The 15,289-nt window shown below is 37.8% G+C and overlaps 5 protein-coding genes across 5 annotated transcripts; 3 read left to right on the forward strand and 2 right to left on the reverse strand.

Moving 5' to 3' along the window:
• Positions 1-145: 145 nt before the first annotated feature.
• On the forward strand, positions 146-3,021 carry BDF20DRAFT_843202 (Metallo-dependent phosphatase-like protein). The gene is made up of 9 exons (XM_053079552.1): positions 146-532; positions 670-720; positions 815-884; positions 956-1,080; positions 1,161-1,781; positions 1,843-2,039; positions 2,110-2,226; positions 2,292-2,391; positions 2,467-3,021. The coding sequence occupies exons 1-9, from the start codon at positions 200-202 to the stop codon at positions 2,881-2,883; spliced, it is 2,031 nt and encodes a 676-aa protein (XP_052940446.1). The 5' UTR covers positions 146-199; the 3' UTR covers positions 2,884-3,021.
• Positions 3,022-4,943, forward strand: BDF20DRAFT_997119 (peptidase M24, structural domain-containing protein). The gene is made up of 6 exons (XM_053085432.1): positions 3,022-3,173; positions 3,278-3,366; positions 3,455-3,588; positions 3,665-3,827; positions 3,927-4,607; positions 4,707-4,943. The coding sequence occupies exons 1-6, from the start codon at positions 3,056-3,058 to the stop codon at positions 4,737-4,739; spliced, it is 1,218 nt and encodes a 405-aa protein (XP_052940447.1). The 5' UTR covers positions 3,022-3,055; the 3' UTR covers positions 4,740-4,943.
• Positions 4,944-6,618: 1,675 nt separating this feature from the next.
• On the reverse strand, positions 6,619-7,882 carry BDF20DRAFT_843220 (uncharacterized protein). The gene has a single exon (XM_053079553.1). It carries the CDS (start codon positions 7,769-7,771, stop codon positions 6,749-6,751), a length of 1,023 nt encoding a protein of 340 aa, XP_052940448.1. The 5' UTR covers positions 7,772-7,882; the 3' UTR covers positions 6,619-6,748.
• A 3,082-nt stretch (positions 7,883-10,964) lies between these two features.
• Positions 10,965-11,990, forward strand: BDF20DRAFT_909007 (uncharacterized protein; the record flags this gene model as incomplete). Its single annotated transcript, XM_053083539.1, has 1 exon — positions 10,965-11,990. The coding sequence occupies one exon, from the start codon at positions 10,965-10,967 to the stop codon at positions 11,988-11,990; it is 1,026 nt and encodes a 341-aa protein (XP_052940449.1).
• A 35-nt stretch (positions 11,991-12,025) lies between these two features.
• On the reverse strand, positions 12,026-12,863 carry BDF20DRAFT_811704 (uncharacterized protein; the record flags this gene model as incomplete). The annotated part of the gene is made up of 2 exons (XM_053076713.1): positions 12,026-12,534; positions 12,617-12,863. The coding sequence occupies 2 exons, from the start codon at positions 12,861-12,863 to the stop codon at positions 12,026-12,028; spliced, it is 756 nt and encodes a 251-aa protein (XP_052940450.1).
• Positions 12,864-15,289: the final 2,426 nt, after the last annotated feature.

Consider the following 15,289-nt stretch of genomic DNA (forward strand, 5'->3'; position numbering starts at 1 on the left):
TGAATTTGACAGTTTCATTGGCTCGATTCCTCTCAAACCTTCTGTCGATCATCTGATCAAGTAACACACTCACTCACAGACAGTAGCTACTCATATAAAAATGATAAAATTCGTTTTTTTAATGCAAAAATTCTTAACTTTTCACCTTTCCTTTTCCTTCCACTGCATCTCATTGCAGCGCATTATTCAAGCAAGAAGGATGAAACCATTTTTTTACCATCTCTTAGTCTGCTCTTTACTTCCACTATCTGCCAAAGTTATAGAAGCTAAAGAGCAACAGCAACAACCATTTTCTCTTTACTCATTTGACAAATCTTTGCCGAACGAAGATTTAGCATACTCTGCCAAGCTCGAGAATGAGTTAACAGAGATAACATCACAGTTATTTGAACCAACAGCCATCAAGACATCTTGCAGTAGCTGTATCTCTTTATTACAAGCATTAAAGAGAATGTCTCGGATGTCCGAAGTGTTTTTCATTAATTCTTTGATAAAAATCTGTAAAAAGTCCGAGAAAGTAGACGATGAAGTGGTAAGATCACTCCATTTTTTGCGCGCATTTGTTCATACTACAGAGTAATAAATGTCGTGCGAAAAGCTGAATCATAACGACTTGGTAGTGCAACTGAAGATTAACAATACACTTGCTCGGTTTGTTGAATAAAATAGTGTGATGGAGTAATAAGAGAGCAAGCACCGATTATAAGACAAGTGTTACCGGTAAAAAAGAGTATATTTTACTTACCCACGCACTAAACTAAGTGCAGCATAGACTGTCCTAAAAAGCTGACGTTGAGTAATTGTTATTATATAGACACTTGATATTTCTGGTCGAGATGGTCATTTGATGTGTGCAGCCGTTATTAATTCATGTCCTTACCCAGGTAAAAAAACAACGGATGAAAAAAGATAAGTTCTCGAAAGCAATTTTAGCCAACTATCAAACTATCCGTAGAGGTCGACCATTGGAATGTAACTTTTCCCAAGCCTAAACCTACCAAGTGGAGAAAACCACTATCATCGGGCCATAACATGACAATATTACAGCTGAGTGATTGGCACATTGATCCGGAATATCAGGTAAAAAATTTCAAGAAACGGGGCGGTGTGGTAAGGAGCCAGAATTCTAACTATTTGTATCGATATCTGCTGTTGAGTAGGAAGGGACAGAGACCTTTTGCGATAAACCGATATGTTGTAGAACTGCCTATACAGACTTTGGCAATGTGACCAAATCCTCATCTAAATGGGGCGAGTACAGCTGCGATACTTCCCTTGATTTAATAAAATCAATGCTCAACTACATCCCGACTGTAGAACCCAATATTTCATTTGGCATTTTGACAGGTGATGTGCCACCTCATGAGGTGTGGCATACTTTACCCCCACTGAAAACGCAACTGATTCAGGATGAAAGCTATCGATTGTTACATCAGTACTTCGATTCACCTTTTCTAATAAATTCTATGTTGTACCCGGCGGTCGGTAATCATGAATCAGCGCCCACAAATAACTTTCCTTTATCGGCTTCTTCAACCCCTTCGACGGATGTGCGTAACAGTCATAGCAATCACCATCATAATCATACATTGTCTTGGCTGTATCATAGTTTGTCAGAAAGTTGGAAAGGATGGCTAACACATAAATCGCAGCAGCAGTCAGTGAAGAATAATATGGGTAGCTATGTAGTGAGGCCTGTACCAGGGTTAAAGTTGATCAGCTTGAATACGAACTTTTGCTATGTGTTAAATTGGTGGCTATACCAACAGCCTACGCATAGAGTAAGTTTTGAAGCTGCATTTGTGTTGCAAATACGAAACCTCAACTTAATATGTATGATAGGACCCTAATGGCGTTCTCGATTGGCTGATTACCGAGCTACAAGATTCTGAAGATCAGGGCAGTGAACGTGTCTGGATCGTAGGCCATATAGCTCCCGGTGATAACACATGTCTACATGATTATGCCAATTACTATTATCAGATTGTCGATCGCTATTCGCATATAATAGCTGCACAGTTTTTTGGACATACTCATAGGTTCAGTTGTTCTATTTACTGCATTGTAAATGGTCTAACTGAGCTAACCATTTGTATTTCATTTCTGTAGAGACGAAATGACTATTTTTTATAGCAAAGATAGTAAACAAATGGCAGAAAACGCAATTTCTGTAGGATACGTAGCACCATCTATAACACCTTTTCTTAATCTCAACCCTGGTTTTAGGTAACGATTTATACTTTTTTAGCACTTGATTATACCCCATGGTTAATAGGTTGCCTTTTGAATAGAGTGTACAAAATTGATACAGGCACGTTTGAAGTGATCGATTCTATCACTTATATTGCCAACTTGGACCAAGCCAGCACTTGGAAAGATGAGGATGGACCCGTAAGTATTTAGCCATCGCTAATGTTTGAGTTGCCTTCTTTTGTTACTCAATTGGATACCTCATGGTTTTTATAGAACTGGCATAAAGAATATTCAGCTCGAGAAGCGTACGCTTCTGCACAAGCTAAATTGTCCTCTCCAATGGCACCATTATCTCCTGCTTGGTGGCATCAAGTTACAGAAGATATGGAAGACCCGACAATGGACACTTTTGATAAATACTACCATTATCGATCCAAATTATCGCCTGTTCCAGACTACGAACTTTGTTTAGAAAATGAAGAATGCAAAAAGAAAGTTATCTGTGGTATCCGAGCTGGTAAATCCGAATTAAGATGCGATTTTGACCCAGATTATTTTCCTGGACTATTATCGCTTCAATCAAAGGAAACAGCAGAGCAATTGATAGCAACACAGCAAGGATTTGCGTCGCTGCAGTTACAAACAGAAGAGAGTGGCTGTGGTTTAAGGTTAATGGGACATCGACATTAGTTAGCTTGGGATTCTCTTTTTTGAATTTTTTTGCATGAATAATCCAACCAATGGCATTGTAATTCTATGTGGCTTTTTTGAGATTTTCCTTCTCCCTTCAGGAAAAATAAATGGGAAATCAGATTTCTTTTTTTGTACATTTGTCTTTATTGTTAAAATCATAGTAGATATTATGGCCACCAATATGGAAGTATCTGTTGCTTATCCTGCCTCTAGATTCGAGGCAGATAACCAGTTAACCAGCCGTGAGGTTCAGGAAAAGTACCAACATGCTGCTGATATTTTGAATGGTACCGCTTTGTTTCGAAAGTCACTCAACTTTAATGATTCTATGTACACCATAAGCTCTGATCGTACTAAGATCTTTGAACTATGTACTTCTATCTATTCATAGGCATCATGCCACTAGTTGTTGAAAAGGTGGCTACAGGCATTTCAGTCAGCGATCTTTGTCAATACTGCGATGATCTTATCGAAGCTCACGTAAGAATAGTTAGCATCCAAAATGAGCTAATCCAGTCCTGCGCTTCAAAATTGTAGTGGTCTAATGCGTTCCATTGCTCATATATAGACGAGAAATATGTACAAAAATGCAGAAAGAGGAATTGCAGTACCTACATGTATTACTCTGAACAACTATGTGCAATACTTTTCACCTTTATATGATCAAGATGTGACTTTAAAGCCCGGTGATGTGGTTAAAATGTAAGCCTAAAATTGTAGAATTCAGGGATGAGAAGCGAATACACTCAACTGATATTCTTCAACCTTTGATAAAAAGCGAAACAGGTGTGCATATTGATGGTTATATTGCTACTGCAGCTCATACAACAATTGTTTCTATCAACCCTTCTGAGCCTACCACAGGAAAAGCAGCCGATGTTGTTGCTGCTACCTATTTTGCTTATGAAGCTGCTCTTCGTATGCTTAGACCCGGTGTCAGAGTAAGTTGTTTTGGAGAACAAAATGAGGCCTTGTTGTCCTGATGTATAATCTTGGGAGAATTTTGTTTTAATTGTGCTATTTTTGAATATTATGATTAGGCCTCTGAAATCACGCGTGTCATTACAGAAGTTGCTGCTTATTTCCGCTGCCAACCTGTCGAAGGAACTTACTCTTCTCCAATGAAGCGATTTGTTTTACGTGCTGGCAAGGATTTAGAAAACCGTTTCCTTGACGAACTCCTTGTTCAAGATCTTGACAAGTACGATTTTGAAATTGAAGCCAATCAAGTATATCAGCTGAACATCTGTCTCACCACTGGCGATGGTACTGTTAAGAACACTGATTTCAAACCTTTCATCTATCAGAGAGATGTCAATAAAAGCTATCAACTGAAAATGAAATCAGCTCGTCAAGCCTATACAGAAATCAATGCTCATCACACCGTTTTTCCTTTCGCCACGCGTCATTTATCTAATAACACCGTTCGATTGGGCTTAGCATCTTTAGTACAACATGAATTGATTACCCCTCACCCTGTGATGAAAACACGTTTACCCAGCGATTTGGTTGCTCAATATAAGGGAACAGTGTTGGTGATGCCAGAAGGTCCTGTGCGTCAAACAAAGAATTTACCTTTGCCATTTGTGCATTCTCAGTATTGTATACCCCAAGGCACTACAGCAGCAACCGTGTTGAGTACACCCGATGTTAAAGAATTGAGAACACCAGCAAAACCTTTGCCTCCTGTTGAAGTTGTATTTGGAGAGCGTCGCGCTGAGGTAAAGTCTACAAAAAATGAAAATGTAGAGATCCGCTTATTTATTCATTTTTTTTTTTTTTTTTTTTTTTTTTTTCTTTATTCCCAAACGCTGATATAGAAGGAGGATGTTGAAATGGAGATGGATGATTAAGCTATCACAAATTACAGCAGCATAGCATTTTTTTTTTCCTTTCTATATTAGAAGATTCATTTGAAATTGTATATATATATATATTATATTAGACTAAGTCGTTTCGAGAGATGATCAGCAATAAAGGTTGCCTTCATTATTTAATAGTGATATCGATGTATTGGGTCTGTCAATAATAACACTGCAATTGAAGGTACACTGAGCCATGAACATAAATTGCTCACGTCGTTTCCGATATATCGTTGACCAGACGTTAGCACGCTTTAATAGCACACAGCATACAATAGTATGATAAGCTTGCCCGAATTGCCGCATTTACTTCTCTGACAATGATGTTCACAAAAAAAAAGAAGAAAGCGTGCTGTCGCAGTTGCCTAATGAAACATTGCAATGTAACTTTTAACAAAAGAGTGGGGTCTATATTAGCTTTTGTCGATTGGAACCCTTCAAATTTCTGCGACTTTTTTCTCTTTCTTTTTCAAAACAAAAACAGCAACGAAAAGACCAAAGAAAAAAGAAGAGAACTAGCTAAGGCTACTTTTGTCAAAAGAAGCAATAGTATTAAATAGCATAAAAACACGACAGATGACAGGTGAAATTATAATGCATTATCTCTGGTCGCTTGCTTAAGGCGTCATGATAATATGTAGATGTATACAATTGTTCAAAATCTATATGTAAAGCAGCAATATTATGGCCACTTGAATGTAGAATCCGTTCACAACTCACTCTTGAAATGGCATTGCTAAAAACGGGATAGGAGAGTAAGAGACAAATACTACTAAACTGTATTATATAGAAGGCGTTAAGAACCATATTTTCAAGACTACAAGCATTTGTAGATAGTTAGTTTGTTTTTCTGTGAGTTTCCGTTGTTATGCATATTTACACAATAAATAGTCGGTATACCTTTTTTCTGATATCCCGACTTTTATTAAGAAAAAAAAACAAAAACCAAACCCATCGACAGGTTGCCTCTTAAAGCTTTGTTACTCTTCACTCCAATCTACATCTTTATAAGCAGAATCCTTCATCAAATGACTCAGTTCCGTACCATCCCCTAGCGTGTAAAAAACTCAACAAACAGCAGCCAGAAAAGCTAAAGATACGACGGTTTTGGAGTACTGAAAGTAGGAAATGTTCACATTCGGAGGTGGAGAGAACAGATAATGCTTTCCACGACGTAAATTTGACATGTTATCTCATAGGGGGCTATGACTACTAAAGTGTTTTGGACTTTTCCCTTCCCCTTAATTACGATCGTTTGGCGTTAATATATGTATCTCTTTTCAAATGTTACACGCACGCAGCCAACCACTGTTCCTATGTTATGGCACCCGTAATGTATTCATTATGTTCGTCTACAAATTTTCTACTCAACTATTATTACAGTATGAGTTGGCTTTTGTAGCAGTTCAAAACCATCACTTCACGCAGTTTAGGAATAAGTTAGTTCTGCGAAGAAATATTTTTATCAGTTACCCACTGTGTAGCCGCTCCCTAACTAACTCCTTTACTACCTCTTCTTTCTCTCTTTCAGCGTATTCTAAAGATAGTCTCCTACAATGATGCTTTTAGGACTTTTACGTATTTGTATCATTGGACTATTAGTCGAAATAGCTTGTATTAGGTACAACATCAATAATAATCTCAATTTTGTATCATTTTTGGAGTAGGTTGCCATTCACTTGGTTCAATAGTAGGAATCAAAATCCCACTCTTCAAGGTTGGTACGTAAGTTAAAACCTTTATATGTCATTGCCTTGGTGTTTCTCGTATATAAACGAGACATAATATACTCATTCTCCGCAAACCTCTCTCTGTCAGCTTGCGTTAAAAAAAACAACTTCTTTTCGCAATCGAAGAAGAATCAAGAAAGCCTTCGAAAGGTGGGTTAACACAACCTTTATTACATTTCTTACAATAGCTTTATGTTGTAATGATATGTTAGATAAAGATTAATAAATATTGACTTATAGATTAAATAGCTTATGCTTGAAAGTATCCAGCTACTTCCTACAACTGGTCGAAGTGTCCTTCCATAGAAAGCACGAATTTCCTACAAGACAAGTCTTTGGTTTTCTGCCGCGTTTTTTGCTGGGCATATTCAACACTGTATCCATATTTGAGTTTGTAAATGCTGTCATCATTGTTGTTTCAACAACGTTTGTCGTAAGAGTAATGGTATTTTGCGGTGCTATATTACTACTGGCGCCACCAGCACTATGATATCTTTGTCTATCAAAGTGCTTGTTGCGTCGTATCCGAGTGTCGGAATTATGCAAGACGGTGGGCGTCAAAAAGGTATATTGTGGCGGATCGCATACAACGCCCTTGTCTGCTGTTTCGCTTGATTCTGGTTGTCGTTTTCTTTTTTGTTTTTTGCTGCTATTGTTGATTGTACTGTCATCGAAACTTTTGCTTCGCGTTCGATGTTGTTTCATGGCTGAAGATGGATCATTATTGGTGGTAGTTATCGTTGATTGCGGTGTACCTACCGGCAAAGGCATGTGTGTAGAGCAGGAAGTATGGCTACTAGCAGCAGTACTATTGGAAGAAGAATGAATCGTAGGCGGTGACAACGATAACCATCTTTTTCTATCTCTGTTGGGTGTGATCTGGTGACGATGCTGATGGGAGAAGAGTTCAGTCCTCGGTGACAACGGGCAGAATAAGATAGATGCTGAAGAGTTGTTATTTATAGTAGGTGAAGTTGGTGTTGATGGGGAAGTAAGAAAAGAACAGGAAGGCGAAGGGAGACGTAATATTTGAGGCGGGTCATCTCCATGAATAGGAGGCAAGTCGTTTGAACTATTGAAGGAAATAGGCGACAATAAAGGTGATAATTTGGCTTTATTATGGATGGCTGTGGGATGAAGATAGGGTGAGTTGATAGGCGAAAATGGACCTGAATGCAAGGAAAGGCTAGGTGAAGGAGGTGATAGATTTAAAATGGGCGGTGGTTGCGCATCGCCCTTTTGAGCGGGTGTATTTATCAGCAAGCTTGAAATGGAAGGCAGCCTTTGCGACATTATTGTAGCTCTCGACGTATAAAAGATGTGAGTGTAAGTGAGAGAAAGAGGTTTTCTGGTTATAATAGTCAAAAATAGGAATAAGCTGAAAAGTAAAATAATAAAAAAAAAAAAAGAAAAAAAATAAAAGGAAAGAAAGAAAGGAATGACAAGAAAGCAAAGAAGTATTTTTTAGACCAATTAACAAGCAAGTCTTTGTACCTCACCAATCCGAAGATCAATTTTATGAGTACTTCTCACCACATGTCACTGTCTGGTAACAGGTATCACACTAAAAAGGCTCCTTGGCTTGGACTTAAAGAAACAAATAGAGAATTATTTGGTAATTATTTAACTGTGATTTATTGTAGAATTCTAACTTTAATACGTTTCGATGTGATTTTTGGTACCTTGATTTCAAATGCCTTATTCAGTCTGCTTTTTGCGTAAGGTTAAGGTAACTTTGTCAAATAGGATTTGTTTAGGATACCTTACTTCCTTCCATTTAAGGCAAACTCCGATGTGTATACTGTAGTCAATATCAACAGAGGCGTGAATGAGAAACGCTTGATTGATTTGACGTTACAGAAATCAAAAAAGCTTGCAATGAATAAACAGGGGAAAGGGAAATGATGGTGCATCAACATCAAAGGCATAGGATAGTAACATTTTTGCGGTTCTCTTGATAGGTATGCAAGGGTAATATAACGCTACGGGTCGTAGACATCAATATATTCAACGAAAAATTCATGAACAAGGTTATATTTCTGTTTAATTGTCACCGCAATTTGTTTGATTTAAGTCTAAAAGAGGCTGTTCTCAGCAAGAGATTTTTCCACCCAAAACCGAGTCCATCTGGGTGATTACTATGTTAAACATTCAGTGCCATCCTTTGATAGATGTATGGTTATTGTAGCTATGTTATGATCTTCATATATATATATATATCGTTACAAAAAGATAATTATATTCAATGATTGCTCTTAAACTATACAACCTGTGGGTCACAACTCTTCATCTTTATTTTATGATCAATGCTGAAACGTGTAATGAACTAAAAAAATCTTGTTTTTGTGAGCAATTACAACTTATTTTCGTGAGACTACACCTGTATATAATTTAATGCTGACAGAGATCAATTATTCTCGATCAATCCCCTTTTAACATCTAAAAATGCTCTTGGATACGCTTATATTCTTTCCGAGAATAAAACTGTCATGGCTAGGCGTTCAAAACTTTGAGAAATATACATTATCTTAAAGCGTGCTAAAGCAGTTAGAATGCGCGTTTAAAACAATAAACAGTAATGCATACAAAGTGAGCTCTCTGTTTAGTCAAGATCGTCTTCAAGGGTCAATTAAAAGGTTGTTGTTTATAGTAATTTGCGTTTGAAAATGAGTATGAGCAGCACAATCAACAGATAGTGTTCTCTGTTGACAAAAAGTAGTACTTTAAAGGAAACTACTAGTGGGAGTGGTAGCTTATGTGGCGGTGAATAATCACAAACTAGAAAAAGTGCAAACTCTACCATTCGCTCTATACAGCCTTTTGCGCTCTTTGTCAGTCAATTCTCCGATGCTTCCACTGGGTTCTCCAGCCGACATCTGGTGCTCTTGAGATCTTAGAGGCAAAGTTTGCTACGTGTCGTGCCGACCCTTACTTTCAGAGAATGTGGCATTGTTCTAATTTGAAAGGCTGGAAAGGTTTAGTATCTTTCAGAACACCAGATGAATGACTCAAAACATGCTCTTTCATACATAGGCACGGCCCATGGTGATCGAAAATCGAAAGGCAACTTGTTTATATTTCTATCAACTTATCGTGGTGGCTAAAGTAGTACGTTCTTGTAGCTTTTGAAATATAACGAGATGACTATACTGTATATAGTAATGTGCGCCATCGTCGTTATAAAGCAGCAGCATAATTGCGGCAAAAGCGCTTTTATACTAGTTCAAATATCTCAGTCAAGCCGAAAATCAACACTCATATTCGTCGTGAGTCTGAGAACTACCTTTTTGTTTAGTAAATATAGAAAAACCTTTGACCAGAAATAAAAATTGTCTATTTTTGACTGTGTGTACAAATTTTCTTTTTTTGGGCATTTTTTATAATAAAGTAATTTCTGATAAATGTCATGTGGCCATTGTTTAGAAAAAATTAGAGAAAATGGGTAAGGTCAAGCCGCTTAAGATTCTAATGGAAATGCTCGATTTTCTTTTTTTCCTTTTTTTCTCTTTTTTCTAAAAACGGAGCCACAGTTTTGTCATTAACGTACCTTAGTATTATTCTCGTCTTCTGCCTTCACTTTTTTTAACTTGTCTACTGATACTGGGTTAATGTCGCTCTTGTAAGGATTACAATACCTCCAGCTTCACCTAGACAAGTAATAAGATAAGAGTGAAAGCACACTTGTAGCACGCTCTATTATGATCCACACCGGTGAAAGTCCATCGACCTACAAAATAGCAGTGTAAGGAGCTACCAGCGAGACAAATAGAATAGTTGCCCTTTCAGTCAGTGTGGGTAACTTTGACTTGCAACACTCTCCACGGCTAGGGCACGTGCTTAAGACGAACACTGCGTGTATGATTTCAGTAACTTTTTAAAGCCCTTTTGTCAATTCTATTTTCTCTTCCTTTCAGGAAGAAGAGAAGGAAGTAAAGGATACTTCAGCAAATTAGTTCATGCTGGCTATTTTGAAGCTATTCAGAGATTATTCATTCAACAATTCCTTCTAATGGGTTATGCTACATTAGCAGTATCGATATCCATCAAGTGCACCTAATGTATACTAAATAAAGCCCTCCATATAGATTAATATCTTGCGGGTTGTGGTTGATTTGTAACTCTTCCTGATGACTAACAGAATAATTTTAAAGCAATGAATCATCACTGTTCATTGTGAACACGAGAGTGCCGATGTTTTGAAGTATTAAAATTGTAGATCAAAGAACTCTGCAGTAATGATAACTGAAAATGTACATGGCACAATAACCGATCTCAAGAGTTTCGGACTGAAAGAAAAAAAGGACAGAAGCATTACACAGAAAAGTCTTGCTTTGAGATACCAAGAGCTTCTTCGAAATTGTTTACCATTTGCCAAATCTAGTCATATTCATTTGCGACAGTTATATAAGAGAGACTTGGCAATGCGTTTCTTACGTCCCTCACAGCTTTAACCTAATTCTGATAACAATAGAAACTATTTTCTTCCATGGTCGACTATTCATATGAGAAATATACAGACAATCTTTTAAATCGCGTCTTCAGCAATATACCAACAACAGCAGTAAAAACAGAGAGTGACGACGAAAGAGAAAATATACTACAAAAAATTCAGCTGCAACAGGAGTCTTTGGAAAAGAAATTGTCGGAACTGCTTGTGGCGAACAACAGCAACAACCATGCGCATAGTAAGATTCAAAGGGTGCCAGTGAAATCAAGGCCAACAGAGCAGGAAGACGAAGATGAGGCGCATCACCAGAAGAGGGGAAAAACGAAAGATGAAAGTGCTGCCTCTCAGGCGGTGCTTGAGAAAGCGCAAGCAGAGCAAGCAGAGATCAATGAATTACAGAAAAGAAAAAGTCTCTTTTCTCGTAGAAAAAAGAGTATCAAATCACCTTCCCCTGACGACAGCACATCTTCATCATCTTTTTGGAAGCCAAGAGAGCAACGACCGAAAGGCTGGTGGAAAGGAAATACAAATAGAAACGACATCCATCAACAGCAGCAGCCGCAGCAAAGTGCTGTTAATACAGCCGTAGCAAATACAACTGCCAACAAAAGCATGAAACCGTCCACTTCTATTAAAAAAAGATCGGTTGCTAAACCTAAGAGGCCCATGGCCTTCAAATCGCCACAACAACGACAAAAGAAGAATCGCTCAATAAAAAAGAAGCAGCAGCAACCAACTTCTTATTACGCAAATCATGCGAATAACGGTGGCGATGGTGCTACTCGTCATTATGCTCTACCGTTTACCTCTCCCGTATGTTATCCACAAGCATCGACTATGATGCCTTCACAACAACCCTTACAACAATATCCTTATATGATGCCTATCACAACCCCGTCACCAAACTATTATATGATGCCTCCTAATATGTTGATGGGACAAACATCACCACGTCACTATCAAAGCAGCACATTCACCCAGCAGCAGCAGCAGCAACATAATAACAAAAACACAACTATCTATAATCCTCGGGAATCCTCAAACGATCGTTGCTTGATTATGTGATGACTGCTGCTGCTCCATTTATTTACAAATTTTTTTCACAGAATAAACTCCTCTGTCTTTAAAAGATGCTGTTCTTCGTTATTATTACTGCTGTTCACAGACAGTTTCATGAGGTTCCGTTGTAATTGTTGATGATTATGGCTGTTGTTATTAGAAGCAGCTGCGTTATAGAAGGCTAACCCTCCTGCTCCCATTACTACAGCGGTTTGTTGTTGTTGCGAACGACCTTGCTGCTGTTGATGACGATGACTTTGAGATAACGGAAGCGATGACTGTAACATGGCTGTGCTCGCCGTATTGGCAGAAGTACTACCACCGACATTGCCCATGCCCGGTATGGGCCTGTTCAATGCATTCATCATGTCTTCTTTCGTACGCTGAGAACAATCTTTATGCAGCATTAACAGTGACCGTAACTGGATCAGTTCTTCCCGTAATGCGTTTACTTGTAGATGATATTGCTCATTATCTGCTGCTAAATACTCAACTTTTTGTTGTAGGTTCTGTAACCATTGCTTTTTACGCTGTCTACATTTCAGAGCCGCTATGAATAGGCGTTTTATGTGTAACGAAGGATGAGGATTTAGTTTTCTTCTAAAGCTACTTGGGGTATATAGCTTTCTTACCTATTCTATTTCTCTCCAAGAAATTTTTTCTTTTTTCTTCATCTTCGGGATTTTGAGATTGCTGTTCTGTTTGGTTTTTAATGTTTGATTTTCTTGATGTGGATGCCCTTTTTTTGGGTTGTTGTGAGGTTGTTACAAAGGTTGTGTTCTCGTTGGAATCGGAGGGGTATCTTGCTCTCTTCTTACTATTGCTGCTACTGCTATGACTAGTATCACTACTCGTAGGGCTGCTACTCGTGCCGTCCATGGTTGGAGCATCCGTAGTGGAAACAGTAGGTACATGATGGTGGTCAAAAAGTAAATGCTGTGGATTAGCCACTGAAATAGAGGATGATGGCTGATGTCGACGACCAAATAGCATAGAAGGGGAAATCACATTATTACCGTTATCAGTGCTACTACTACTACCATTCGTGTTATTGTTATGAGGTAAGGCAGATGTGACTACCATGGCAGCCGCAGTGGTGGCTATAGCAGACGCAGCAGCAGTTGCAGCAGCAGTTTCAGCTGCTTTCTTTTTTTGTGTTGGGATAGACGGTGATGCAGTAGTACTAGCAGTTGTCATTAAAATATGATTTTCTTTCAAGAAACTTTGCTCAAATGGATTCGGTTCCTCTGAAAGATTGCTTTGGATAGGCACTAGACCAAGACTATTGTTAATACTTTGATGATAAGCAATATGAGCTGCTTTGGTGGCTATAGTTGCGGCTGACGTATTATTGGCTGACGTTGTTATTTGCTGGCTATGACTACTAGTCCAACTAAGACTACTATTAGAACTACTATTCGTGCTGTTATTATCGGTTACTGTTTCGGCTGTTACGTTATACAGTAAGAATAGAAGTAGATAAAGAGATGAAAAGAAAAGGTGAGAATCGATAGATTAAACCCGATGTTTTTTTTATACAAGCATTTTTTAACAAAAATATGCACTAGTGAAAAAGGTTTTTTACTATAGAAACAAAAGAGAAGAAAATGGAAATATTAATATAAGACTAACCTGGTGCATTATTATTATTATGGTTGGTATTTGATGGATTTTCAATGGAATAATGATTGTACATTGAACGCACATCAGTTGTTACAGCAACGGCAGTAGTGGCACTACTAAGGTGAGTAGTAGTATTACAGGAATTAACATTCCTGCTAGCACAGGTGTCACTGCAAGTCGCCTGACGGATGGCACTAGCAGCACTTATTTCATTATAAGTCAACATTTGTATTTGCACGCAGCGTCTCTCTGTGTGGCAGCGGAAGTGAATATAAAAGGTTAGTGGAAAATGAAATATATGAGAAAAGGATGTTTTATTGTTTTACTTTAGTGAGATAAGAAATAAATTAAATTAAAGAACAAAGGGGAACGTGTGATGCACGGAGGGGGTTCAAATGTTGAGATATTCGAGAACACTATACGGCTTTTAGCTTTGGTTTTGGCTTCACGTGATGCAAACGGCTTACCTGTGTATGCATTGGGAAAGTGCAAATGGATAGATAGTGTCTTGAACTTTTAAGCTTTCATTACTATGTTAAAGACACAATGGACGATCGACGCGCTCCAACAAAAGAAAGGAGTCAGTTTTAGGCCTTTTCCAAGTCGTTATTTAAAGCCTTTTGAACCCATAAATAAGCAATGGGAAGATCATACTGGTTTCAATCAGGCTTCAGTAAGACTATTCTCTTCTGTAGTGAGAGAATATGCATAGGCTTTGTGACCCATTTCTTTTTTTGATCCAAAGTGAAACAAATTAAGGGACGATTTTTTTGCTTTGTCGAAATGGAAATAAACCGATGAGACGGCCGGAAATTGCCGACTTTTCGGCACGACCAAGGTGCGTTACAGAATTTCATCCAATAAAATGGTTTGTCCATGTGCGAAAAGGTCAGTCAGGGACTATTTCCAACAATCTCTCATTCTCTAAGGCCAAGCTATTATCATAGAAGGATGATCCTCATTGTATTGGCAGTAATCACTGTGATTTTCATAAAGTTTCAAATTGGAAGTGATATTGTTCTCTTTATTGTAGAAAAGAGAGTATTCGAAGCCACACCAAAAACGAGTCTTTCATTATTTTTTTTTATTTTTTTTTTTTTTTTTTTTGCGTGTTGTATACATATCCCGTGTTTGTTGTTCTTCTGTCATCATTTGCAATGATACGAAAAGATTAGCAGGCACGTGCAACAACCCTTACATGTATTGATGTTTTAACTGAAATTAGAAAATGATGTAGAGAAGTTTTAAAGTTATAGTAATTGCACGCCTTTTTCCTTGATCATTTCACGAACAAGCAACAACAGCTTAATGAATGACTTTTTCTTTTATTCTTTTTGATATAAAAGTTTCGCACTAAAGAAAAAACTTTGACTAAAGCTCGACATTCACTTATTACAAGTTAAAATATGAATATAAACCTTTAAGAGAATGGTTTCAATGTTGTAAAAGAAAAAGGAAGGTGTTTTCCCTACCTTTGCACCCATCTCTTTTCCATAAATGAATCCGATCACAATCAAAGTTATAGATCCATATAGAGTTGCTGAATGATAATGATGTTGATAGTTTAAATAGCCAAAACAGCATATATACTGTAAGGGTTCACACTTATATCCACATCCCCTGATAACGGGTGCTAGTAAACTTGTGACAATTCATCCATATATCCAACTACTTTTGTCAAC

Source organism: Mycotypha africana (genome assembly GCF_025528875.1).
Source record: "Mycotypha africana strain NRRL 2978 chromosome Unknown BDF20scaffold_1, whole genome shotgun sequence".
Lineage (NCBI taxonomy): Eukaryota > Fungi > Mucoromycota > Mucoromycetes > Mucorales > Mycotyphaceae > Mycotypha > Mycotypha africana.

Excerpts from the sequence above, each read along its gene's own strand:
- BDF20DRAFT_997119 (XM_053085432.1), top strand. The coding sequence starts at position 3,056 with ATGGCCACCAATATGGAAGTATCTGTTGCTTATCCTGCCTCTAGATTC. Across the intron at positions 3,589-3,664 it reads CCCGGTGATGTGGTTAAAAT|CGAAACAGGTGTGCATATTG; the intron begins GTAAGCCTAAAA and ends TTTGATAAAAAG. Across the intron at positions 3,828-3,926 it reads TGCTTAGACCCGGTGTCAGA|GCCTCTGAAATCACGCGTGT; the intron begins GTAAGTTGTTTT and ends TATTATGATTAG.
- BDF20DRAFT_843202 (XM_053079552.1), top strand. The coding sequence starts at position 200 with ATGAAACCATTTTTTTACCATCTCTTAGTCTGCTCTTTACTTCCACTA. Across the intron at positions 1,782-1,842 it reads ACCAACAGCCTACGCATAGA|GACCCTAATGGCGTTCTCGA; the intron begins GTAAGTTTTGAA and ends TATGTATGATAG. Across the intron at positions 2,040-2,109 it reads TTTTTTGGACATACTCATAG|AGACGAAATGACTATTTTTT; the intron begins GTTCAGTTGTTC and ends TCATTTCTGTAG.
- BDF20DRAFT_843220 (XM_053079553.1), bottom strand. The coding sequence starts at position 7,771 with ATGTCGCAAAGGCTGCCTTCCATTTCAAGCTTGCTGATAAATACACCC.